The following is a 26313-nucleotide window of genomic DNA, read 5'->3' on the forward strand; positions in this document are numbered from 1 at the left end:
TCATGCAGTAATGTAACAATTACGAACCTCTATTATACAGCAAAACTTGAGCAAGAGAATTACTCGCGAACATCATCAGTCACTGCCTTCTTGATCCTATCACTTGATGTAACGCCATCTCGCTATGATCACTGTGAATCTGCCCACACGTGATCTCAACACATTCAAGGATTTTGACGCTGCCCAGTTCTCTTTGCAGCCAGGGTGTAAGCATTCAGCTACCGTCCAGGGATGTTGTGAGACCTTGCTTTCCACAGTTGTAATCCAGCCCTCAGATGTAGTTAAAAATACCTGACCTGACCGGGAGTCGTATTCAAGGCCTCATACCGCGGGTCCGGTTCAACACACACTGAAATAATGAACAAAGAGGATATTTGAGTAGTAAGCTGCCTGGTAATTCTTGTTTATGTCGATGTATAGAAACTTACAGCGCGAGCGAAGTACCAGGGCGTGCAGGCAGGAGAAGTATGGGTTCGAACCCTACGTTATTGTTTATGTGGCTTCCTATGTTCACCTCCAGTCAAATGCCGGAACAGTTGCTGTTCATAAGCCACAGCTGATTCCCTTCATCTCCTGATCCAGTTTCGTTCACCATCTTCAATAGCTCCGCAACTGAGGCTGGTGTCAGGAAGAGAGCCTGGCCATAAAACATGCCATATAGATTCATCTCACGTCATCCCTGAGCCTGTATCAAGAAGCGGGACTGAGGGGGTAGTTCTCTTGTACTTGTTTTTTGTTTCTTATTTAGAAATGAGATCGCCGCCAAGCACATGCCTTGTAGTACAGCGGAAGAGAATTTAAGACTCTGTCGAGCAACACGAAGCATTCTCATCGCCGTGTTCTACACGTTTGACAAACTTTGACAGTTCTTAAAGTAGATGTAGCGAGAAATCCCCACTTGGACCTTTGTTCTCTTTTTTCGGTAGCTGTCATTAAGGTCATTATCGTAACGATACGGGCGTGACTTTCACAACTATTAGCATTACCAAATTTTATTGCTCCTAGTAATAAAGGATGTCATCACTAGCAATAACTCCTGGAAACTAGGTTACTTCGTTATGTAGCATTTTTAGCTCAGACCGCTTATATGAAATAGTCCGACTCGCTCGCTGAATGGTCAGCGTACTGACCTTCGGCTCGGAGGACCCCGGGTACGATTCCCGGCGGGGTCAAGGATTTTTATCGGTTGTGATTAATTCTTCTGGCTCGGGGACTGGGTATATGTGTCCGTCCCAACACTCTCCTCATCATAGTCAGCCAATATACCACACTACCAACCACCACAGAAACACGCAATAGTCACTACATCCCTTCATATAGGGTTGGCGTCAGGAAGGGCATCCGGTCGTAAAACAGGGCCAAATCCACATGTGCGCCGCAGTTGACACCAGCGACCCCACAGGTGTGGGAAATAGTAGCAAAAGAAGAAGAAGAAGATGAAACAGTTTCTTGCTTTCCTTCCTGATAACGTAGCGATGGTGATGGTGGAGTTTTAGAGTCAGCGCAGCTAGGTTACTGTTCCCAAATACTGCATAACTGAAAGAGTGATTTCTAATGTGTGAACACACCTGTCTAGCGGGGTAGTTACCGAGCGAGTTGGCTGTGCGGTTAGGGTCGCGCAGATGAGAGCTTGCATTTGAGAGGAAGTGTGCTCGAACCCCACCGTCAGCAGCACTGAAGATGCTTTTCCGTCGTTTCCTACTTTCGCAGCAGGCTTTACTTTGTTTAAGGCCACGGCCGCTTCCTTCCTCATTGTCGCAATAAAATATATTTGTGTCCGTAAAGCAAAATTACTTTTTAAAATAAAAATACACTTTTGCTCGGAGTTAGACACACAATAAAATAAAATCCATTGAAGATTACTTGGAGAGTCTCCATAAGATACAGATTTATATTCAATAAACGGGAGTCAGTGTCCGTAGCGCAACTGTTAACGCTGTTCTCAGAGGCACGGGTTCGACTTCCGGTACCGCCAAAGAATATATTAGCAGGAGAGCTGGTGTGAGATAGAAATGGTACACCTCCGTAGGAGGTGAGAAAAGCTGCACCACCTCGGGACGAGGACACGAATTTAAGTTTTTAATAGGCTGGAAAACCAAATTAGAGTCTCCGAGAAAAAGCGTGAGTAGTAAATAGAGCAACAGACGGGTGAACTTGTATGCTTTTAGAACGAGTTTCAATGATAAAAACTCCTTGTCACTTTCCTAACATCAAACAAAACGTTAGAATAAGCATTAAAGGTGACTAGACACTCAATGAAGTGCGGTTTGATTTGTCTTGCTTTCAAGTTATTATTTACATGATTTTTTTTTAAATTGTGATCCTGGCTCAGTCTGGTGATATTTGAATGTGCTCAAATACGTGAGCCTCAAGCCAGTCGATTTACTGGTACGTAAAAATCTCCTGCGGGACAAAATTCCGGCACCCTGGCGTCTTTCAAAACCGTCAAAGTAGTTAATGACACGTACACTCAAGAACATTGTTATGCATTCGCGTGCTAGAATGCCTAAGATAAAAATATCTAGAAAGATTTCTAAATTTTCTACAGATGACCAGATATTTCCCTGTAAAACACAACATATCTCTCGCGACAAATATCTACGTGATATCAGTGAACTGCAGGTTGTCAGTTGTTTTACTTGAAAACGAACAAGAAAAGGACTGAAATATTGTTGTCTCAGATATATCTGATCTACTGTTATTATTATTTCTATTATTATTATTATTATTATTATTATTATTATTATTATTATTATTATTATTATTATTATTATTATTAGGTATTAATTATATCCTCTCCATTATGAATTACAGGGAATGTGAACAACGTACTATTAACTATTTTGATGTCCGACTCGTTGGCTGAACGGTCAGCGTACTGGCCTTCGGTTCTGAGGCTCCCGGTTTCGATTCCCGGCCGGGTGGGGGATTTTAACTTTCATTGGTTAATTCCAGTGGCCCGGAGGCTGGGTGTTTGTGCTGTCCCCAACATCCCTGCAAATCTCACACCACACATAACACTATCCTTCACCACAATAACCGCAGTTACCTACACATGGTATTAGAAATTAGGGTGCTTATTCCATTATTTTGAGTAGTCTTGCGAATTTCAAATTTTAATTGTAATTTCCATTTCAGTTTTTGCTTAGTAATAACCTGTTGTCTTATAATTAGGATACCGTCTGAACATAGTTTAAAATCATTGTAGTGTATTATAGTAGGTATCTTATTATAAATTAGTGTGTTTATTCTATTACCGTGAAATATTTGTGTAGTATAGTATCTATAGTATCTGTTGCAGTAATTAGGGTAGACTTAACTGCAGTTTAGAATTGTATAGACCGAATTCTTGTGTATTACTTTCGGTTTTCAGTAATTAACAGCAATTTTCATTCTGTTAGGGTGTTGTAGAGAAAAAATTCGTACAACTAAGTAGTATTGTAGTATAGTAGTAGCTTATATTAATTACCTTGTTGTTATGTGATCTTTGTGAACTGCCTGAGACAGTATATCTTTCCTTTCATTTTTATAGCCAATATTTCTTTCCTTTCATTTTTATTTGCATACAACAAGTTATTTTATTTTTCCTTGTCTTCCCATTATTCCGTAAATAATGGCAACGCAGTGCAAGTGTAGGAACTGTGGGTGTGGCCAGGCATTAAGGAGTATGAGGGAGGAATTGCAGAGTTGGAGGGAGATAATTAGGATTCTCTCAGAGGACAGGAAGGAAAGTAGGTCTCCCTCAATTAATGTACAGGATACAGTAGGTGTAAAGGAGGAACGGGAATGAAATGGGGGAATTGTAGAAGACAGGTGGTCTAATGTTTTTTTTCTAATTGCGTTACGTCGCACCGACACAGATAGTTCTTATGGCGACTACGGGACAGGGAAGGGCTAGGAGGGGGAAGGAAGCGGCCGTGGCCTTAATTAAGGTACAGCCCCAGCATTTGCCTGGTGTGAAAATGGGAAACCACGGAAAACCATTTTCAGGGCTGCCGACAGTGGGGTTCTAACCTACTATCTCCCGAATACTGGATACTGGCCGCACTTAAGCGACTGCAGCTATCGAGCTCGGTGGTCTAATGTTTTAAGGGGAAGGAGATTGCAGGCTAAGGGCTCTGTTCAGGATCAGATTTCAGGACAGGTGCCTATGAGAAATCGGTACGAGTCACTGTAGGTAGAAATACCGAGGGAAAATGAGGAACAGGGAACTGTTGCTGATATGTATGGAAGTAGGAGGAAGGGAAAAGGTAGGAAAGGGAAATGTAGTGTAGTGGAAAGGAAAACACGGGTGGAGCAGGGTCATGGGAGGGAAAAAATGGGAGGAGCAAGTAGCTTCAGCAGCAGTGAGAGAAGATAGGGCTGACCAGGAGGGGAGGGGATCAAATGAGGTGGGTAGGGTTGAGGCTCTGGTCATGGGGGATTCCATTGTTAGACATGTGGGGAAAGTGTGTGGAGAAAAGGGAACGAGGGTAGAATGTTATCCAGGAATTAGGTTGAAGCAGATGTTGAGGAAAGTAGAAGAGGAGGAAGAGGGACACGAGAAGGTGGTAGTGTTTCACGTTGGTACCAACAACGTAAGGCAAGCTGATATAAGTACCAACATAGTTGGGGATATGTGGGATCTGGTAAATGCAGCACGGATGATGTTTTAGGAAGCGGAGATTATTATCAGTGGAAAACTGTGTAGGAGGGATACTGACTAGAATGTGATTGGGGATTTAAATGAGACTATGGAGTGGGTATGTGGGAAACTGGGAGTGAGATTTCTGGATCCTAATGGGTGGGTACGAGTCAGGGATCTGCGTTCAGATGGCCTTGATTTAAACCGCTGTGGTACATATAAGTTAGGAAACTTGTTTAGAAGGGTTATAGGCAGGTACATTCAGGGAAATATGGTGGCCTAGGGAGCGGTGATAAGGGAACAGGGAACTGGAAATCAAGTAGGGATGACATAAAAATGTTAGTGCTCAATTGTAGAAGCATTGTAAACAAAGGAATTGAATTAAGTAATTTAATAGATATATACTTACCAGATATTGTAGTAGGAGTTGAATCATGGCTGAGAAATGATATAATGGATGCAGCAATATTCTCACAGAATTGGAGTGTGTTTCGTAGAGATAGGATAGGAATGAAAGAAGAATTTGTAAGCTACGAAAAAGGTAAGGATGAAAAACATGAAATTCTGGGTGTAAGGCTCATCTCTAAAGATAATAGGAAACTTGATGTCTTTGGAGTGTAGAGACCGGGAAAGGGAAGCGCTGACGCTGATTCAGAATTATTTGATAAGATAATCAGCCATGTGGGAAATTGTATGGAAAGGAATGTGATAGTAGCAGGTGACCTCAATTTACAAGCATGTAAACAAATGGCAAATAAGTTAATATGAGAAGGGCACCTGATTCGGAAGGAAGAATAGAGGGAAGAATATTTTGGAAGTGGTGCTGAGAAACTGAAGTAATAGATGGCATTAGTGATCACGAAGCTGTTTCTGTCGTAATTAAAAATAAATGTGAAAGAAAGGAAGGTTCTAAAAGTAGGACTATTAGGCAGTACCATATGGCTGATAAAACAGGCATGAGAGGGAGTTTTTGTAAATATGATCGCTGGAAAATGGTAAATAAAAATGTAAACAGACTCTGGGATGTGTTAAAGCAAGAGTTGAGGAATGTGAAAATAGGTTTGTACCTTTAAAGGTAGTAAGGAATGGTAAAGATCCACTTTATTATAACAGAGAAGTAAAGAGACTAACAAGGAGGTGCAGGTTGGAACAAAATAGAGTTAGAAATGACTGTGGAAGTAAGGAGAAATTGAAGGAACTTACTAGGAAATTGAATCTAGCAAAGAAGGCAGCTAAGGATAACATGATGGAGAGCATAATTGGTGGTCATACAAATTTTAGTGAAAAATGGAAGGGTATGTATAGGTACTTTAAGGCAGAAACAGGTTCAAAGAAGGGCATTCCAGGAATAATTAATGAACAAGGGGAGTGTGTATGCGAGGATCTTCAAAAGGCAGAAGTATTCAGTCAGCAGTATGTAAAGATTGTTGCTTACAGGATAATGTCCAGATAGGGGAGATGAGTAATACTAAAGAAGTATTAAAATTTACCTATGATAACAATGACATTTACAGTAAGATACAAAAGTTGAAAACTAGAAAAGCAGCTGGAATTGACAAGGTTTCGGGGGATATATGAAAGGCAATGGGTTGGGATATAGTACCATATCTGAAATACTTATTTGATTATTGTTTAGTTGAAGGAGCTATACCAAATGAATGGAGAGTTGCTATAGTAGCCCCTGTGTATAAAGGAAAGGGTCATAGACATAAAGCTGAAAATTACCGGCCAGTCTGTTTGCGATTGACCTATCTTAGGCATTTGATAGGGTAGAACATGGAAGACTACTGGTAAAAAATGAGTGCTATTGGACTAGAAAAAAGAGTGACTGAATGGGTTGCTATATTTCTAGAAAATAGAACTCAGAGAATTAGAGTAGGCGAAGCTTTATCTGACCCTGTAATAATTAAGAGGGGAATTCCTCAAGGCAGTATTATTGAATATCTATGTTTTCTTATATATATCAAAATGTGTAAAGAGGTGGAATCAGAGATAAGGCTGTTTGCAGATGATGTTATTTTGTACAGATTAATAAATAAGTTACAAGATTGTGAGCGGCTGCAGGTGACCTCGATAGTGTTGTGAGATGGACGGTGGGCAATGATATGATGATAAACGGGGTTAAAAGTCAGGTTGTGAGTTTCACAAATAGGGAAAGTCCTCTCAGTTTTAATTACTGCGTTGATGGGGTGAAAGTTCCTTTTGGGGATCATTGTAAGTACCTAGGTGTTAATTTAAGAAAAGACCTTCATTCAGGTAATTACATAAATATGGTTGTTAATAAAGGGTACAGTTCTCTGCACATGATTATGAGGGTATTTAGGGGTTGTAGTAAGGATGTAAAGGAGAGGGCGTATAAGTTTCTGGTAAGACCTCAACTTGAGTATGGTTCCAGTGTATGGGACCCTCACCAGGATTACTTGATTCAAGAACTGGAAAAAATCCAAAGAAAAGCAGCTCGATTTGTTCTGGGTGATTTCCGACAAAAGAGTAGCGTTACAAAAATGTTGCACACTTTGTACTGGGAAGACTTAGGAGAAAGGAGACGAGCTGCTCGATTAAGTGGTATGTTCCGAGCTGTCAGTGGAGAGATGGCGTGGGAGGACATCAGTAGACGAATAATGTTGAGTGCTGTCTTTAAAAGGAGGAAAGATCACAATTTGGAGATCAAGTTGGAATTCAAGAGGACAAATTGGGGCAAATATTCGTTTATAGGAAGGGGAGTTAGGGATTGGAATAACTTACCAAGGGAAATGTTCAATAATTTTCCAATTTCTTTGCGATCATTTAAGAAAAGGCTAGGACAACAACAGATAGGGCATCTGCCACCTGGGCGACTGCCCTAAATGCAGATCAGTAGTGATTGAGTTGATGCCGCCCACCCTCATCGGAGAGTCTGCCTTACAAGGGCTGCACTCGGCTGGAAATTGCCGCGCGAAATTATTATTATTATTAACTATTTCGATGAAAATATATTTTCCTTAATCTTATTTTGGATCATTGTGTTACATTTCAAGTCTTTTAAAGCCACCTTTTGTCATTTTTAGGCCATCACAATCCATGACAATGGGTATTCGTTTTCATCAACACATTTGTGGTCTACTTAATTCTGATTCTTAATTCTACATTCTGAGAAACGGGGTTGTCTAGGGAGTGGTGACAAGGGTACAGAGATCTGGAAGTCAAGGAGGGATGACATAAAAATGTTAGTGTTGAACTGTAGAAGTACTGTAAAAAAAGGAATAGAATTAAGTAATTTAATAGATATATATACTTACAAGATATTGTAATGGAAGTTGAATCATGGCTGAGAAATGATATAATGGATGCAGAAATATTCTCACGGAACTGGAGAGTGTATCGTTGAGATAGGATAGGAATGGTGGGAGGGGGAGTATTCATTCTGGTGAAAGAAGAATTTGCAAGCTATGAAAACGTTAAAGATGAGAAACATTAAATTCTAGGTGTAAGGCTCATCTCTAAAGATAATAGGAAACTTGATGTCTTAAGAATGTACAGACCGTGTAAGAGTAGCGCAGACGCTGATTCAGAATTAAATCTATATATATAAGAGTTTTGTCTGTACATTGCTCAGAATTTGAAAAGAATGGTATTTCTGTATCGGTCATGTCCTCTGTAACAAGCAAATGCATTTTTTACTTTTCCGTAATTTCTGTCTGTCTGTCTGTCTGTCTGTCTGTCTGTCTGTCTGTCTGTCTGTCTGTCTGTCTGTCTGTCTGTCTGTCTGTCTGTCTGTCTGTCTGTCTGTCTGTCTGTCTGTCTGTCTGTCTGTCTGTCTGTCTGTCTGTCTGTACACGCATCACGAGAAAACGGCTGAAGAGAATTTAATGAAAATTGGAATGTAAATTCGGGTGATGAGCCGCTACAATCTAGGCTATAAATTATTTTAATCACGCTGAGTGAAATGGTTGTTTAGGGGAAGGCCTGAAATTTAATTCTCAAATATTTATGTTAGTGGTCGTGTCCTAACGAAAATCGCTAGACAAAGATGGGAAATAAGTCTCTACAATATAGGCTATACAAGTGGAGAAAAATGGTAGTTTAGGGGAAGGCCTAAAATTTAATTGTCTAATATTTAAATTTGTTAGTGGTCGTATCTTCACGAAAATTGGTATGCAAAGTCGGGTAATAGGTCGCTATAATCTAGGCTGTCAATAATGCTATTCACAGTAAGTGAAATGGTAGTTTAGAGGAAGGCCTGAAATGTAATCTATATATATAAAAAATAAGAGTTTTGTCTGTACATTGCTCAGAATTTGAAAATAATGGTATTTCTGTATCGGTCATGTCCTCAGTAACAAGAAAATGCATTTTTTACTTTTCCGTAATGTCTGTCTGTCTGTCTGTCTGTCTGTCTGTCTGTCTGTCTGTCTGTCTGTCTGTCTGTCTGTCTGTCTGTCTGTCTGTCTGTCTGTCTGTCTGTCTGTCTGTCTGTATGATTGTACACGCATCAATAGAAAACGGCTGAAGAGAATTTAAGGAAAATCAGCATGTAATGTCGGGTGATGAACCGCTACAAGCTCGGCTATAAATTATTTTATTCACGCTGAGTGAAATGGTAGTTTAGGGGAAGGTCTGAAATGTAATTCTCAAATAAGTTATTTATGTTATTAGTGGTCGTATCGATAAATCTATATATATATAATAAGAGTTTTGTCTGTACATTACTTAGAATTTGAAAATAATGGTATTTCTGTATCGGTCATGTCAACGATAACAACGAAATGCATTTTTTACTTTTCCGTAATTTCTGTCTGTCTGTCTGTATGCATGTATGTATGTACACGCATCATAATAAAACGGCTGAAGATAATTTTAAAAAATCGGTATGTAATGTCGGTTGTTGAACTACTGCAATCTTGGCTGCAAGTTATTTTATTCACGCTGAGTGAAATGGTGGTTTAGGGGAAGGTCTGAAATGTAATTCTCAAATAAGTTATTTATGTTATTAGTGGTCGTATCGATAAATACTACATAACTAACATAACTTAAGTTATGTCGTAATTTAGTAGTAGTTATTAAATTGCCGATCACTTTTGTTTTATACATTGTTACCGTACAGCATATAATCGGAGATATTCATGAATTTGGATTTTTGTTACTAAGTCCATATCAGCGCCGAGTCACGAGAAAATGGGTAAACAGAATTTAGTGAAAATCTGTATGTAAAGTCTGAGAATAAGGAACTACAGTCTACGATATAAATTACTTTGTAATACACCCTAATGTCACAGAGTGGAAAGAAAACTAATGTGAAGGCCTGCAATATAGAAAGCTCATAAACTTTATCAACAATAACACTACATTGACCATTGTTTGTTGTGATGTGCTTTTTGTCTTCTCTTTCCTCTCATCCCCGATAGATAGGATTACTGCAGCGTACCGCGGTTTTTTTTAATTTGCTTGACGTCGCACCGACACAGGTAGGTCTTATGGCGTCGATGGGATAGAAAATGAATAGTGGTGTGAAGGAAGCGGCCTTGGCTTTAAGGTACAGCCTGGTGTGACTGGTGTGAAAATGCGAAACCACGGAATGCCATCTTTTCTTTTTTTGCTTAAAGTCGCACCGACACTGATATGTCTTATGGCGACGATGGGATAGGAAAGGTCTAGGAAGTGGAAGGAAGCGGCCGTGGCTTTAATTAAGGTACAGTCCCGGCATTTGCTGGTGTGAAAATGGGAAACCACGGAAAACCATCTTCAGGGCTGCCGACAGTGGGGCTTGAACCAACCATCTCCCGAATACGACCTTCAGGGTTGCCGGCAGTGGGGTTCGAATCCACTATCTTCCGGATGCAAACTCACAGCTGCGCGCCCGTAACCACACGGCCAGCTCGCCTGTTCGTACCAACTGTAACAGCCTGCCTGTATATTGGCGGGAAGTAGCTGGGGAGTAAGATAACTTTCTTCTTTAGCATGCCATTCCTCTGGTTCATACATTTTCTGATATATCTGGTACGTAATACAGTGGTTCATCATAGTATTCGAGCTATACAATCCCTACTCTGAGCCACTGATTGGAGTGAGTAGTGTGCATATTTAACGGAATAATGACAGAGGAGTGTTCACGGCAGTCTGTGACCTGGTTATTCCAGCTCTGGAACTTTGGACTCTTAGATCGGCACCGTAGTACTGTTCGTTGAAATTGAGAAAGTGTGCGGTTTTTCATTTCATCGAGTATTTTATATGATAACATTGCTTTCAATCGCTACATTCCTACTGACCTTTTTGGTAATGACCTATGTTGAATTCAGTTAGGAAAACAACCAAGTCAGTCTTTCTGAGAATCCCGTAGCGAAGCACGGGTACATCAGCTAGTGATAAAATAATCAGCTATGTTCGAAACGATATGGAATGGAATGGGATAGTAGCAGGTGATCTTAATTATACCAAGTGTCAATTGAGAACGTAACACAAATGACAGGAAGCATGACCAACAAATGGAAAATTTAATATGGGATGGACAGCTGATTCAGAAGGTGATGAACCAACTAGAGGGAAGAATATACTGGACGTGGCGCTGTAATATCCCATGAGCTCTTTAGAAAACCGAAGTAATAGATGGTATTAGTGATCACGATGCTGTTTTTCGTCGTAGTTAAAAAAACGTGAAAGAAAGGAAGGTCTTAAAAGTAGGACTATTAGGCAGTACCATATGGCTGATAAAACAGGCATGATGGAGTTTCTTAAAAGTAACTATGATCGGTGGAAAACGGTAAATAAAAATGTAAACAGACTCTGGGATGGGTTTAAAGCAATTGTTGAGGAATGCGAAAATAGGTTTGTACCTTTAAGGGTGGTAAGGAATGGTAAAGATCCACTATATTATAACAGGGAAGTAAAGAGACTAAGAAGGAGGTGCAGGTTGGAAAGAAATAGAGTTAGAAATGGCTGTGGAGGTAAGGATAAATTAATGGAACTTACTAGAAAATTGAATCCAGCAAATAAATCAGCTAAGGATAACATGATGACAAGCATAGTGGGCGGTCATACAAATTTTAGTGAAAAACGGAAGAGTATGTATAGGTACTTTAAGGCAGAAACAGGTTCCAAGGACATTCCAGGAATGATTAATGGACAAGGAGGCTGTGTATCTGAAGATCTTCAAAAGGCAGAAGTATCAGTCAGCAGTATTTAAAGATTGTTGGTTACAAGGATAAGGTCCAGGTAGAGGAGGTGACTAATACTAAAGAAGTATTAAAATTTACCTATGACAGCATTGACATTTACAGTAAGATACAAAAGTTGAAAACTAGAAAAGGGGGCTGGAATTGATAAGATTTCTGGGGATATACTAGAGACAAAGGGTTGGGATATAGTATAATATCGGAAGTACATATTTGATTATTGTTTGCACGAAGGAGCTATACCAGATGAATGGAGAGTTGCTATAGTAACCCCTATGTATAAAGGAAAGGGTGACAGACATAAAGCTGAAAATTACAGGCCCGTCAGTGTGGCATGCATTGCATGTAAGATTTGGGAAATAATCCTTTTTGATTATATTAGACCTGCTTAAGAAATTTATAACCGGTTTGACAGAAGGCACTGAAGCTCAACTTGTAGGATTCCAGCAAGATATAGCAGATATCTAAGATTCAGGAGGTCAATTGGACTGTATTGCGATTGACCTGTCTGAGGCATTTGATAGGGTGGATCATGGGAGACTACTGGCAAAAATGAGTGCAATTAGACTTGACAAAAGAGTGAGTGAATGGGTGGCTATGTTTCTAGAAAATAGAATCAGAGACTTAGAGTAGGCGAAGCTTTATCTGTCCCTGTAATAATTAAGAGAAATTGGGAGAAAGGAGACGAGCTCCTCTACTAAGTGGTATGTTCCGAGCTGTCAGTGGAGAGATGGCGTGGGAAGACATCAGTGGACGAATAAGTTTGAGTTGTGTCTGTAAAAGTAGGAAAGATCACATTATGAAGATGGAGTTTGAATTCAAGAGGACAAATTGCTTTGTAGGGAGGGGAGTTAAGGATTAGAATAACTTCCAAGGGAGATGTTCAGTAAATTTACAATTTCTTTGAAATCATTTTAGAAAAGGCTAGGAAAACAACAGATAGAGTATCTGCCACCTGGGCGACTGCCCTAAATGCAGATCAGTAGTGACTGAACACTCCACAGTTCCAATCGGATTCGGAATTGAACGTGAGGTCGATTGAGATAATAAATAACGATAAGCATCATACGACTCTAGCGTTTGGATTCCTACTCATCAAGAGATTGGTCTGAGAGAGGCCTCGTAGATGGTTACTATCCGGACTTAAGAGTTGGGGAAGAGGAACTGGGGCGTTGTTCTGATAAGATCACAGAACATGCAAATCAAACTCGCTGGCCGTATCACAAGGCCGTGCATCCTCCCGGAAACTCCTGCTGAAGGTCTGCTCAATCAGTTTTTATCTCTTAATGCTTCTTGGTCTTTCCCTGGGCCACCACAGTTAGCACTTATCTACACTGTAATTGAACGAACATTAACAGTACGGAGGGAGCTTTGAGCTCACGATTCTTTGGACAGCCTCTTCGAGAAGTCATCGTACGCAGTCTTCTTCTTCTTTTGCCTTCGTTTTCTTGAAGTTTGGCGACGATCACGGAGTAATTATTTCTAGTTGCACTTTCGATACGAAGGTAACCATTTCGTGGATTTCGAACGTCTGTCCAAGATTCAATTTCAAGCTAATCTTCTTTACCACTACTACTGTTAATACTATTACTTTTACTAATAACAATAATAATAATAATAATAATAATATTGTTTGTAAGTCCTACTCACTACTGTGACAGTTTTCCGAGACGCCGAGATGCCGTGATTTTGTCCCCTACAAGTTATTTCGTGTCAGTAAATCTACCGACAAGCGGCTGACGTATGTGTGCGAGCACCCTTCAAATACCAGCGGACTGAGCTAGGATCGAACCTGCCAAGTTAAGGTCAGAAGACGAGCACCTGGACTACTCAGTCCGGCCAATGTTGTATTAGTGACCGTAATAGCCTACTGTCATGCGGTTTGCGGGGATCAGGACTTCGCTGGAAGAAATGAGAAGGAAATGTATAGATGACTTAAAGAACATGGACCGCCTCTCTGGTGTAATGCTTATTGTGATTAGCTGCCACCTCCGGCGGACCGGGTTCGATTCCCGGCTTTACCATGATATTTGGAAAGTGGTACGAGGGCTGGTATGAGGTCCACTCAGCCTTGGGAGGTAAACTGAGTAGAGGGAGTTTTGATTCCCCACCCCTCTTCCTTTCTCCAGATGCATGCACGAGCAAGAGCTGTAGAGGTGGCAACCGTGGACGGTAAACGTTAACTAAAACTAAATTAAACTAAACTTAAAAAATAAACAAAGAAACAATGAAAAGGAAAATAAGAAGAGTACCTATGTGAATTTCCAACATCAAGACGGAATATTTTTCTTATGTTTTACACCTTGAGATCTTTATTGAAGATACATTTACGTTAGCATGAGCAGTGTAGAGCCTGATCAACCTCCACCGCACACGTTTGACAAGCCTCGTCCCTCATCTGCACAGCTGTGATCTTTTTCGCTTTCTTACACTTCTCGCCACTCGAGTTGATGTGACCTGTGCTATCGGCTGTTTCTCTCTAACACAGTCGTTTGTTTCGCAAAATAATATTGCCGCCACATGTTCTGTTTCAGTTTGCGCCCCCTGAGTGCCGTTCTGGTGTTCTTCCTTCAGTTACTGATGACTGATAGTCAGCCGCCCCTAGAACGAGAGTGTGCTGTTAGACTCGGCCCAGGACTAGCGCACGGGGTCGTTTACAACGGTGTCGAGTAAGTACTCTGTCTGGAGTTAGGATAATTGACTGACTGTGCCACTGAGAGCTGCTGTACACATTAACATTACTTGTAAATAAAAAATGTGTGTGAATAAATTAATTCCATGCCCTCGTCTAAGAAGTTTGGACAGCCAAAGCAGGGGTCTGCCTGTAGGGGTGAAGTACAGTGGGGACTTCGAGGGCCCTGGGACCGCTACGGTAGCTGTGAAGGCCCTTCAGGAACTCTGAAAAGTGGTGGCAAAAGGGGCTATGGTTAAGACGCAGCAGGTCGTTATGCTACTTAAGTTCCAGAACGGGTAAAAAATAAGTAAATAAATGCAATGTAAATTTAAATCTAATACCAGTTGTGTAGTATTATTTGAAGTAATTCCACGTACTGTATATGAGTTGGCTATATTTGCAAGTAGTACAGGAGATATTATAAGTAGAATTTTGTAAACAATATTAATTTATTAAGGATGAGCTGTGTGTTTAATAAGAAAAATTGTTAGCGTAAATTCTATAATACTGTATTCTAGGAAAATTTTCTTTTGTTAATCTAAAATTTAGTGCTTCACAATAATGTATTTTAGTGTACCATTTGCCACCGAGGTAGACACCTCTTTTGCAAATAAAGAGATTTTGATTTGTTTTGATACTTACCCGTCTGCTTCGCAGGCTCCGAAAATCTTGTGCAGATTCTTCGTTCAGTAACACGTAATCGTTCAGGGCCGTTGATATGTAAGAGCTAGGCAAACAAACAAACAAACAAACAAACAAACAAACAAACAAACAAACAAACAAACAAACTAACTAACTAACTAACTAACTAACTAACTAACTAAATAACTAACTAACTAACTAACTAACTAACTAACTAACTAACTAACTAACTAACTAACAAATAATAATAGTGTGAGGTTGGGTTACAAGAAGATGAATCTTTCAATTAATTCCCTACCTTTTGAAGATGCAGTTTTCTCTGATTCTTTAGACATGGCTACAAATAAAATTAAGCACCTCAAGATAAAGCGGCCTCCAGATCTCTTTAGAGAAAATGCAATTCATTACTAAACATTTAGCCAGCAGCAGGAGAGCTAAAAGTAAACCAGGGAGCAATCAAACGGACAGATTAGCTTAAATATCTTGGCGAGTGAATAGAACTAAACATCTCTGAAAAAGTAGCCTCGCGTAGCGTATGAACAAAATGGAAATGACTTATCAATTGACCAAATACGTTCGCAACAAAAATTCAATATCATTGAACGTAAAACTCAGACATTATTTCACTGTTATAAGACTATAGGCTTTGTACGTATGCCATGAACAAGAGAGGCGTGATAAAAGAAAACTGGAAATTAAAGAAAGAAAGAAAGAAAGAAAGAAAGAAAGAAAGAAAGAAAAGTATGAAGGAAAATAATTGGCCCAATTAAAGACAAAGATGAGTATAGACATCGGCATAACCATGAGCTCGAAGATGTCTGATGTCGTGCGGAGAAGGAGAATGAAACCCGCACGAATATCGAACCAGATCTCCACCCAGCCAACTTGGTTCAAGGGGATGAAAAGGGACCTGTAGGAAATGGAGATCACTTATGGAGATATACAAGAACGCAACCCACTCCTGAGGAAACTAAAAGACCACCAGGGTTTTCAAGAAAGGTCAAATTTGAAGACAGGAAAACGTGGAAGGGGGAAAGGAAAGATCGGCAAGGAATGAGGAGCACTGGGCAAAGATCAAAGCCCAGAGAAGAATAACCTGATCCCTAGTAGGCCGATACGAAGAAATAATAATAATAATAATAATAATAATAATAATAATAATAATAATAATAATAATAATAATAATAATAATATTGTTCTATTAACAAAAGACCATAGTTCATGTTTGTGGCTTACTGTAGTCACGTCCTAGTTCGTGAACCATGTGGCCTAGTAAGTGGTCCTGAGAGTCGGGATACCAGTTGCTATGGAATGGGAGTGGGCATCTCGGACATATTCTGAGTCATGGCCCTCCTTGTGCTCAGGCGGCTAGGACTATACAATTCACCGGTGGTCCATAACCCGTTAGAGGAGAGATCCTCACTTGGACTATGTGCAAGTAGGGCAGCATCCTGCTTCATTAATTTACCGAGCTCAGAACATTTGAAGCAAGCCTCAGACCTGTGGGAGTAACGGAGTCCCACTCCCATTTCACAGGCGAGGGAAATGGAATTCGATGGTTAGCTATCAATATTAATGGGGCTTATGGAAGAAACAAAGTAGAACTGGCTGAGTCAGCAAAGAGGATGCATCTCGATGTGGTAGGAGTAAGTGATGTTCGTTTAAGGGGAGATAAGGAGGAAGAGATAGGAGATTATAAAGTGTACTTAACGGGTGTTAGAAAGGGAAGGGTAGAGTCTGGGGTAGGGCTCTTTATCAGGAACACCATTGAACGCAACATAGTTTCTGTTAGGCATGTAGATGAGCGAATGATGTGGGTAGATTTGTCAGTGGGAGGAATTAGGATTAGAATTGTGTCCGTGAATTCACCATGTGAGGGTGCAGATGAGGATGAAGTTGACAAGTTTTATGAAGCATTGAGTGACATCGTGGTCAGGGTCAACAGCAAGGACAGAATAGTGCTAACGGGCGATTTCAATGCGAGAGTTGGGAATAGAACTGAAGGATACGAAAGGGTGATTGGTAAATGTGGGGAAGATATGGAAGCTAATGGGAATGGGAAGCGTTTGCTGGACTTCTGTGCTAGTATGGGTTTAGCTGTTACGAATACATTCTTCAAGCATAAGGCTATTCGCTGCTACACATGGGAGGCTAGGGGTACCAGATCCATAATAGACTATATCTTAACAGACTTTGAATTCAGGAAATCTGTTAGGAATGTACGAGTTTTTCGGGGATTTTTCGATGATACAGGCCACTATCTGATCTGTAGTGAACTAAGTGTCTCTAGGCCTAGGGTAGAGAAAGTGAAATCTGTCTGCAAACGAATAAGGGTAGAAAATCTCCAGGACGAGGAAATTAGACAGAAGTACATGGATATGATTTAGTGAGAAGTTTCGAACAGTAGACAGTAATCAGGTTCAAGATATAGAAAGTGAATGGGTGGCATACAGGGATGCTGTAGTAGAAACAGCAAGGGAATGCGTAGGAACAACTGTGTGTAAAGATGGGAAAAGGCGAACATCATGGTGGAATGATGAAGTGAGAGCAGCCTGTAAACGTAAAAAGAAGGCTTATCAGAAATGGCTCCAAACAAGGGCCGAGGAAGACAGGGATTGGTACGTAGATGAAAGAAACAGAGCGAAACAAATAGTTGTTGAATCAAAAAAGAAGTCATGGGAAGATTTTGGTAATAACCTGGAAAGGCTAGGTCAAGCAGCAGGGAAACCTTTCTGAACAGTAATAAAGAATGTTAGGAAGGGAGGGAAAAAGGAGATGAACAGTGTTTTGAGTAATTCAGGTGAACTCATAATAGATCCCAGGGAATCACTGGAGAGGTGGAGGGAATATTTTGAACATCTTCTCAATGTAAAAGGAAGTCTTCCTGGTGGTGTTGTGAACAGCCAAGCTCATGGGGAGGAGGAAAATGTTGTTGGTGAAATTATGCTTGAGGAAGTGGAAAGTATGGTAAATAAACTCCATTGTCATAAGGCAGCAGGAATAGATGAAATTAGACCTGAAATGGCGAAGTATAGTTGGAAGGCAGGGATGAAATGGCTTCATAGAGTAGTAAAATTAGCGTGGAGTGTTGGTAAGGTACTTTCAGATTGGACAAAAGCAGTGATTGCACCTATCTACAAGCAAGGGAACGGGAAGGATTGCAACAACTATCGAGGTATCTCATTGATTAGTATACCAGGCAAAGTATTCACTGGCATCTTGGAAGGGAGGGTGCGATCAGTCGTTGAGAGGAAGTTGGATGAAAACCAGTGTGGTTTCAGACCACAGAGAGGCTGTCAGGATCATATTTTCAGTATTCGCCAGGTGATTGAAAAATGCTACGAGAGGAATAGGCAGTTGTGTTTATGTTTCGTAGATGTAGAGAAAGCATATGACAGGGTACCGAGGGAAAAGATGTTCGCCATACTGGGGGATTATGGAATTAAAGGTAGATTATTAAAATCAATGAAAGGCATTTATGTTGACAATTGGGCTTCAGTAAGAATTGATGGTAGAATGAGTTCTTGGTTCAGGGTACTTACAGGAGTTAGACAAGGCTGTAATCTTTCACCTTTGCTGTTCGTAGTTTACATGGATCATCTGCTGAATGGTATAAAATGGCAAGGAGGGATTCAGTTATGTGGAAATGTAGTAAGCAGTCTGGCCTATGCTGACGACTTGGTCTTAATGGCAGACTGTGCCGAAAGCCTGCAGTCTAATATCTTGGACCTTGAAAATAGGTGCAATGAGTATGGTATGAAAATTAACCTCTCGAAGACTAAATTGATGTCAGTAGGTAAGAAATTCAACAGAATTGAATGTCGGATTGGTGATACAAAGCTAGAACAGGTCGATAATTTCAAGTATTTAGGTTGTGTGTTCTCCCAGGATGGTAATATAGTGAGTGGGATTGAATCAGGTTGTCCTAAAGCTAATGCAGTGAGCTCGCAGCTGCGATCAACAGTATTCTGTAAGAAGGAAGTCAGCTCCCAGACGAAACTATCTTTACATCGGTCTGTTTCCAGAGCAACTTTGCTTTACGGGAGCGAAAGCTGGGTGGGCTTAGGATATCTTATTCATAAGGTTGAAGTAAGAGACGTGAAAGTAGCAAGAATGATTGCTGGTACAAATAGGTGGGAACAATGGCAGGAATGAGATGATAAAGGAATTTAGCAATGAACTCGATGGATGAAGCTGTACGCATTAACCGGCTTCGGTGGTGGGGTCATGTGAGGCGAATGGAGGAGGATAGGTTACCTAGGAAAAGAATGGACTCTGCTATGGAGGGTAAGAGAAGTAGAGGGAGACGAAGACGACGATGGTTAGACTCGGTTTCTAACGATTTACAGATAAGAGGTATAGAACTAAATGAGGCCACAACACTAGTTGCAAATCGAGGATTGTGGCGACGTTTAGTAAATTCTCAGAGGCTTGCAGACTGAACGCTGAAAGGCATAACAGTCTATAATGATAATGTATCTGTGTATGTAACAAAAGACCCGTACATTTCACGATGAAAGTCTCTGCTCGACGTGTAGTGCTTCAGTGTTTCTGGGAGACAGTAGAATATATCCACGGCATCTGGCTGTCATAAGAAGTTTCTGAAAGGGATGTCCCTCAGAGGCTTGAGATGGTGACCATGAGTCCCCAAGCTGACTCTGGCATTGTTGCTACTGATCACTCTCTTCTCCCGAGATCAAGTCTTGATATTTATCGACCCTACTCATTGTCCGTATTCGCAAATGCGGAGTTAATTGGTCGATGTGTGCACGTAAGAGATAGAAATAGCCGTGCAGGCTGCTATGAACCTCATCCGTCCGCTCCACGACCGATTTGCTTCATGTCTGTTATCACCGGCCGTCAGTCTCTAACTTCAGCCATCTTCGAGTAATCACAAAAGCAAATCATGAAATGATCACTCCAAGAATTGCCGGGGAAGGTTTACCACATCCTGTACTTGCAGGTTTCTAAGCGACTAACACTTCCATTAATACTCTGATCTTTAGTGATGTAATTCCATACAGTTTTGCTTGATTACTGCCTGTGACACTTTCTCTGATCACAAAACAATGCTATTCCCTGCTAGATACTCTTTGATTCTCTAACCTTTCGCAGCTTCCAAATGTATTCAACAGATGGCAGAGCGTTCCGAATAAGTGCATGCTGTTAAAAGATAAAAGTCTACGCTCAAACAGACCCCATCATGACATTATCTGGGAATGCCTATGGAAGGTTAACCCAGCTACACTACAAAGAGTGAAGACCACCTGCACCTGGCAAAAACGCTCCTTCGAGACGAGCGTATGAGCTCACAAGGCAAGAACTGCGATTAGAAACACCTCTGCCTTCTGTAACACAGTACTCAGTTTTACATCAAGAACTACGGGATAAAAAGGCGAATATATGGATACATTTTTACCAAACAGACGACATATCACAACGCGCTTTTTATTCATTAAACAGGGCAGGAAAACAATACGACTGCGACAGGCGGAGTCCTCTAGTTATTATTATTATTATTATTATTATTATTATTATTATTATTATTATTATTATTATTATTATTATTATATGGGAACGTTAACATTGCTCACACTTCTACTCTCATATAGTCTAGGAGAGTTTTCTTCCCTCTGTCCCATAGCATCACTGCCTTACTCCTGCGGTTTTGGGTCACAGATCTCAGGAAGTAGGTCGGCCTACTTGCATAGAGATGTTCTTGTAGCAGACGGAAGTTAACGGGTGCAGAACAACTCTGTGAGTTCTAGAGTGCTACACTTTTACGATCACGGTGAGTCCCTGGCCTTGTGGGACCTTGACACTCAGCCAAGCGTTCTCTACTTGTTAACGACCACTTTATGAGCCAGGGAATACTCTCACTAGTAACACATCATCCGTTCTGCTTCAAGATCATAACCTTCAAGGGGAAAGAAATAACACATAAGGGCAAGGAGATTCGTTTCTCTCCACGTGCAGCTATTTCTTGATGGATGCAGTATTTGTTTGGCTCACACCAGAACAGAATGTTGCTTCCACTGAAGTCTCACTCTCATCCATGGTTGTAGCAGCATGCAAGCTGTTGGGGTGTGGGCGGTGCTGACTTATGACATTCAGAACACGAATAATAATAATAATAATAATAATAATAATAATAATAATAATAATAATAATAATAATAATAATAATAATAATACTGTGTTTACGTCCTACTAATTACTTTTAAAGATTTTCGGAGACCCTTAGATGCTGGAATTTTATCCTGCAAGATTTATTTTACGTGCCAGTAAATCTATGGATGGACACGAGGCTGACGCACCTTCAAATACCACCTGACTGAACCAGGTTCGAACCTGCCAACTTGGGGTCAGAAGGCCAACGCCTCGACCGTCTGATCCACTCATCCCAGCATTCAGAGCTCGACTAGTAGGCCTACATCTGGATATCATGTCCGGCTCCATGGCTAAATGGTTAGCGTGCTGGCCTTTGGTCACAGGGGTCCCGGGTTCGATTTCCGGCAGGGTCGGGAATTTTAACCTTAGTTGGTTAATTTCGCTGGCACGGGGGCTGGGTGTAATTGTCGTCTTCATCATCATTTCATCCTGATAACTACTCGTAGGTCGCCTACGCCTACTTGTCCCCGGACACTCCCGGCACTAAAAGCCATACGCCATTTCATTTCATCTGGATGTCATGAAAAAAAAAAAATCAGTTAGACGTAGTGACTGCAGTTGTGGCTGAGTGAAGAAAGCCTCGTCATAGCTCTGCTTGGGTGGTGCTACACGGCTGTTATAATGGAACAGTTCACTGTGGGTACCAACTGAACACATTCCCTAACTTGAATGTTTCCTATAGCGAGATGTCGCTGCTAGTATCATTCGACTTGTCGCATTACATTCATGCTGAACGTTACACTGGTGACGGTAGGTCGGCGCTCTTAACTGTATTTAACTCATTTGTAAAGTCAAGAATTGAGTACCACCCCGCTATTTGTAGTGCAAAGAACATCACCCTTATCGAGAGTGTTCAAAACAAGTTTCTAAAATGGATCCTTTACAAAAATACAGGCAGTTATCCTTGATTCGTAAGTTATTCAAGTACACTCAAGCAACATGGTGTGAATAGCTTGCGCCATAGAGGAAACTGGAAAGATTTGAATTTCCTCTACTGTATATAATAATTAATTATAAAATTGAGGACCAAATACTGTATCATCTTCTTCTTTTCCCACATCTGTGGTGTCGCGGGTGCGAATTGCGTCGGTCATGTGGATTTGGCCCTGCTTTTACGGCCGCATGCCCTTCTTGACGCCAACCCTATGTGGAGGAGTGTAATCACTATTGCGTGTTTTTGTGGTCGTTGGGAGTGTAGGGTGTTGTGTGAATATGAAGAGGATTGTGCTGGGACGGACACATACACCCAGTCCCCGAGGCAGAAGAATTAATCAGAAGCGATTTAAATCCCGGACCCAGCCAGGAATCGAACCCGGGACCCTCTGAACCGAAGGGCAGTACGCTGATCATTCAGCCAACGACTCGGACTGATGACCAAATACTGTAAATCTCTTTCTATACAAAACATCATCTTTTTGTTTCAAAGCCTAAGATTGAAATTCGCAACAGCTTCCCAGTTAATAGAGTCATGAGACTTAATAATAATATTAATGAAAACTTCAGTATTTTTAATAAGACATAAACTATGTTCACGTATGGTTGAAACACTCTGCTTCTCAAATATAACTAATTAGTTTCAACGTTGTAAATCATATTAATGAGAGTATTAAATCCGAAGTGAAATATCCTGTTCTAATAACTATTTTAAGTATTGGCCTTTATTGAATCGTATTGACTATTATTTAGTACTAGAGTTTGTACCCGTTCTTTACACGCCAATTTGTAATGGATTACATGTTTCCCTCATGCCTGTATTCAGACGTTAAATACGAAAACTGATATTTGTGTAGAAAAAACGCGGCAATAACGTGAAGTACGACGAAGATGAACAAAGCAGAGATAGAATGACGACGATTGCAGAGTTCAAGGTCTGAAGTTGTCGAGGTTCTCCCTGCTTCTCCCTTATCAATCCTCCTATCGAAATGATGCAGACGAGGAAAAGTTTAAGAAATTGATTTCCATGTATATTTTGTGGGAGTTTAAAATAACTGTTTCGATCTTCCTGTACAGCCACAGTTCCTTCAGGGATTTAAAAATAATATTGGCCCTAAAAGTCACCCAAGGATAGGTCTAAATATGAAGTTTGGTAGAAATATATTCTGTCGTTTTCTAGTTATCAGAACTCAGACAAACGCACAGCGAAGCTAAAAAATATGCAGATGGTCATTATCTGACCTGAAACCAATAACTGCACGAAAATTTCACCAAAATATTCAGTTTAGACGAACACACTCGTTATACAGATTATGATGTAATAACGCTATGCTATTCTAACTTGTGTGGCACTGGAAAGCGGACTTTACGTCACACCGACACAGATAGGTCTTATGGCGACGATGGGACAGGGAAGGGCTAGGAGTGGGAAGGTAGCGGCCGTAGCCTTAATTAAGGTACAGTCCCAGCATTTGCCTGGTGTGAAAATGGGAAACCACGGAAAACCATTTTAGGGCTGCCGACAGTGGGGTTCGAACCTACTATCTCCCGAATACTGGATAGCCGCACTTAAGCGACTGCAGCCTCTTAGTACTAATCAGAGGCAAAAACCGAGGAGTTGACTCTTCGACGAATTAAATTACCGGCCTCTTAAACTATAATTGCCGGCCGGAATAGCCCAGGCGGTAGAGCGCTGACCTTCCCAACCCAGGTTGATAGGTTCGGCCCTGGCTCAGTCCGGTAGTATTTGAAGGTGTTCAAATACGCCAGCCTCGTGTTGATAGATATTCTCACAAGTAAAGGAACTCCTGCCGGAGTAAATTCTGACACCTCCGCGTCTCCCAAAACAGTAAAATTAGTGGGAGGTAAATCCAATAACATTATTATTATTATTATTATTATTATTATTATTATTATTATTATTATTATTATTATTATTATTATTATTATTATTATTATTATTAAAAGAATAATCTCCGCTCATAGGAGACGGGCAACAGCATCAAGTAGGGGAGTGCCTGTTGCCCTGGAACAGGTACAGTAGCTGTGAAGGCCCTGCAAGTATCCTGATAAGTGACGGCCAAGTCGACAGCCGACTGTGAATGTGATTGGTGCGGCGGAGCTGACGGAAGAGGCCACCCTGCTCTCGTGAGTAACGCCTGCCTTGTGGGAGAGAACTCGCACACAAACCTTGATGCGGTAAGGGTAAGGGCGATAACCTAAGTTAACCCGAATATCAAAATTAAAAAGACATCGACACGACAAATAGCTGAAGGATTCTGAAGGTACGGCGTTTGCTTTGAAGTAATGCAAAGATCTATGTAAATTAATGCGCTACGCACAAAAGCTTGGAATCTTGGATGTTTTTGGGTTCAGGAGACGAGACAGTGAGAACAGATTCTTTGGTTGTTTACCTCCTAGTAACCTCTTACTACATGCAGGGGTATAGATAACTCATAGTTCCGATTATTCGAAAGAAATATGCATCATCATCATGTATTTCCAGCACACAACATTCCCATGTCAGGATCTACGTCCAACAAAATGGTCGCTCATTAGCAAGAAACGTTCTGCTGCCTTCGGTCACGTTAGCGAGCACAAAGGCCTTTGCTGTGACCCAGACGAAACGCCAGTCAAAGCCGGAGGAAACACGGCGCCACTTGTACAGAAGGCAGACAGATGGTGAACACTGGTTGCTTGGTTACCACACTGTCGGTTTTCTACCCGAGCTAACTTGACACCCAGTTCTAGAACATATCCATTTCAAAAGGGCAGTCAAGATTGTTCATGTAACCGTGTGGCAGATCGGCGGTGGGTTATGGTTGAAATAGCTCAGCACAGAAACCTGCTTTCAGCTCTGAGCTCCTTCCCAGTACTTTAAGGAAGTAGATAAAGATCACTGAGCCCATAATATTCTACTTTGCAGAAGAACCGACGTGCGGATATATAGGGCCAAGTGCGAGACGGAGAAGCGTGCATCCATTTTGGTAAATAGCCAGCCTGATATTCCTTGCTTATTAATCACGGCGGAAGGTGACCAAAGCATCGAGAAAGAACGTAACATTTCGGAAGACTTCGAAAACTGATAATACATTTTTGGTAATAGCCCCTACTGAGAAAGATTTCGGCAATGTCATTAGAGAGCAATTAATTAATACTAATTTCTGGAATCGTTTGATAAAGCTCACCTTGCAGGGAGAAATACAATTAATTACGCCCAGAGAATAGTTCTCCTGTCAATCGCTAGAGTGAGGCAGCGTCATGCATCCAGAAGACGCGGAAAAGCCACCCACGGAAGTCATTAATTACGCCCATGAATGAACTGGGAGAAATCAACGAACAACATCATTGTGATCGGGAAAATAGGTGGAATCGGTCTAGCGGTGTAGAAGATGGGAGATTGCATAACAAGGAGACGCGTTGTCCCGCATCACTATATTTCGTATAAATACTCCCTCTTCCACTAAAGAACACACTCCTATTCATCACTTCAATACAGTGAACCTGCGACAGTCTACACCAAGGAGTGAACCTACTAAAAGCCAGTTGACTTGAGAGATGGACATTTTATACAGTGTTGAGGAGGAATAGAGACAACTTTAATATTAAAACATGTTATTTACGACATTAGGTGGGAATATCGTAGTGGCTGTTTGAACTTCTGCGAGGGAGAGAGTGAAGTCCAAGATAGTTCTTTGAGAATCTTCCAGGCAGAACGGTGGGTTTCTTCAATGTCCCGCGGTCACTCACATTTAGTAAACAACTGGCAAGGAGAATTTGCATCATTTGTGTTGCATCAAGACAAGTACAGTCAGTATAACTGATACGTTAGTATTTAAGTGAAGAATGCCACCTGTCGTTATGAGGCACTGTGTATGGAAGGTTGAGCCACATCAATCAGCACAAGTGCAGGTCTATCTTATGTATTTGTAGTTAGAAATGCAAATGATTGTCCTCTTAAATTCATTAATTCTGTTGAGCCTGAACTAACGTAAAAACAGACTTTATTATGCACGTAACACAAAATAGACCACACCGTTCCGTTCTCGACCAGCCAACTGGTGAAACTCGTAGAAAGCTACTACTCCTTGCCAGTTGTCTATGCGTTGTATATGCCTCGTG

General features: G+C 40.9%; 1 protein-coding gene across 2 annotated transcripts in view; it reads left to right on the plus strand.

Moving 5' to 3' along the window:
* The window catches only part of LOC136858780 (peroxidase), a 316626-nt gene that overhangs the window by 187138 nt on the left and 103175 nt on the right, over nt 1-26313 (plus strand). For both annotated transcript variants that reach the window (XM_067138573.2, XM_068225696.1), the window contains exon 2: nt 14307-14441. In XM_067138573.2, the coding sequence (XP_066994674.2) occupies nt 14307-14441 (135 nt within the window). The remainder of the gene's footprint in view (nt 1-14306; nt 14442-26313) is intronic.

Source organism: Anabrus simplex, chromosome 1 (assembly GCF_040414725.1).
Source record: "Anabrus simplex isolate iqAnaSimp1 chromosome 1, ASM4041472v1, whole genome shotgun sequence".
NCBI lineage: Eukaryota > Metazoa > Arthropoda > Insecta > Orthoptera > Tettigoniidae > Anabrus > Anabrus simplex.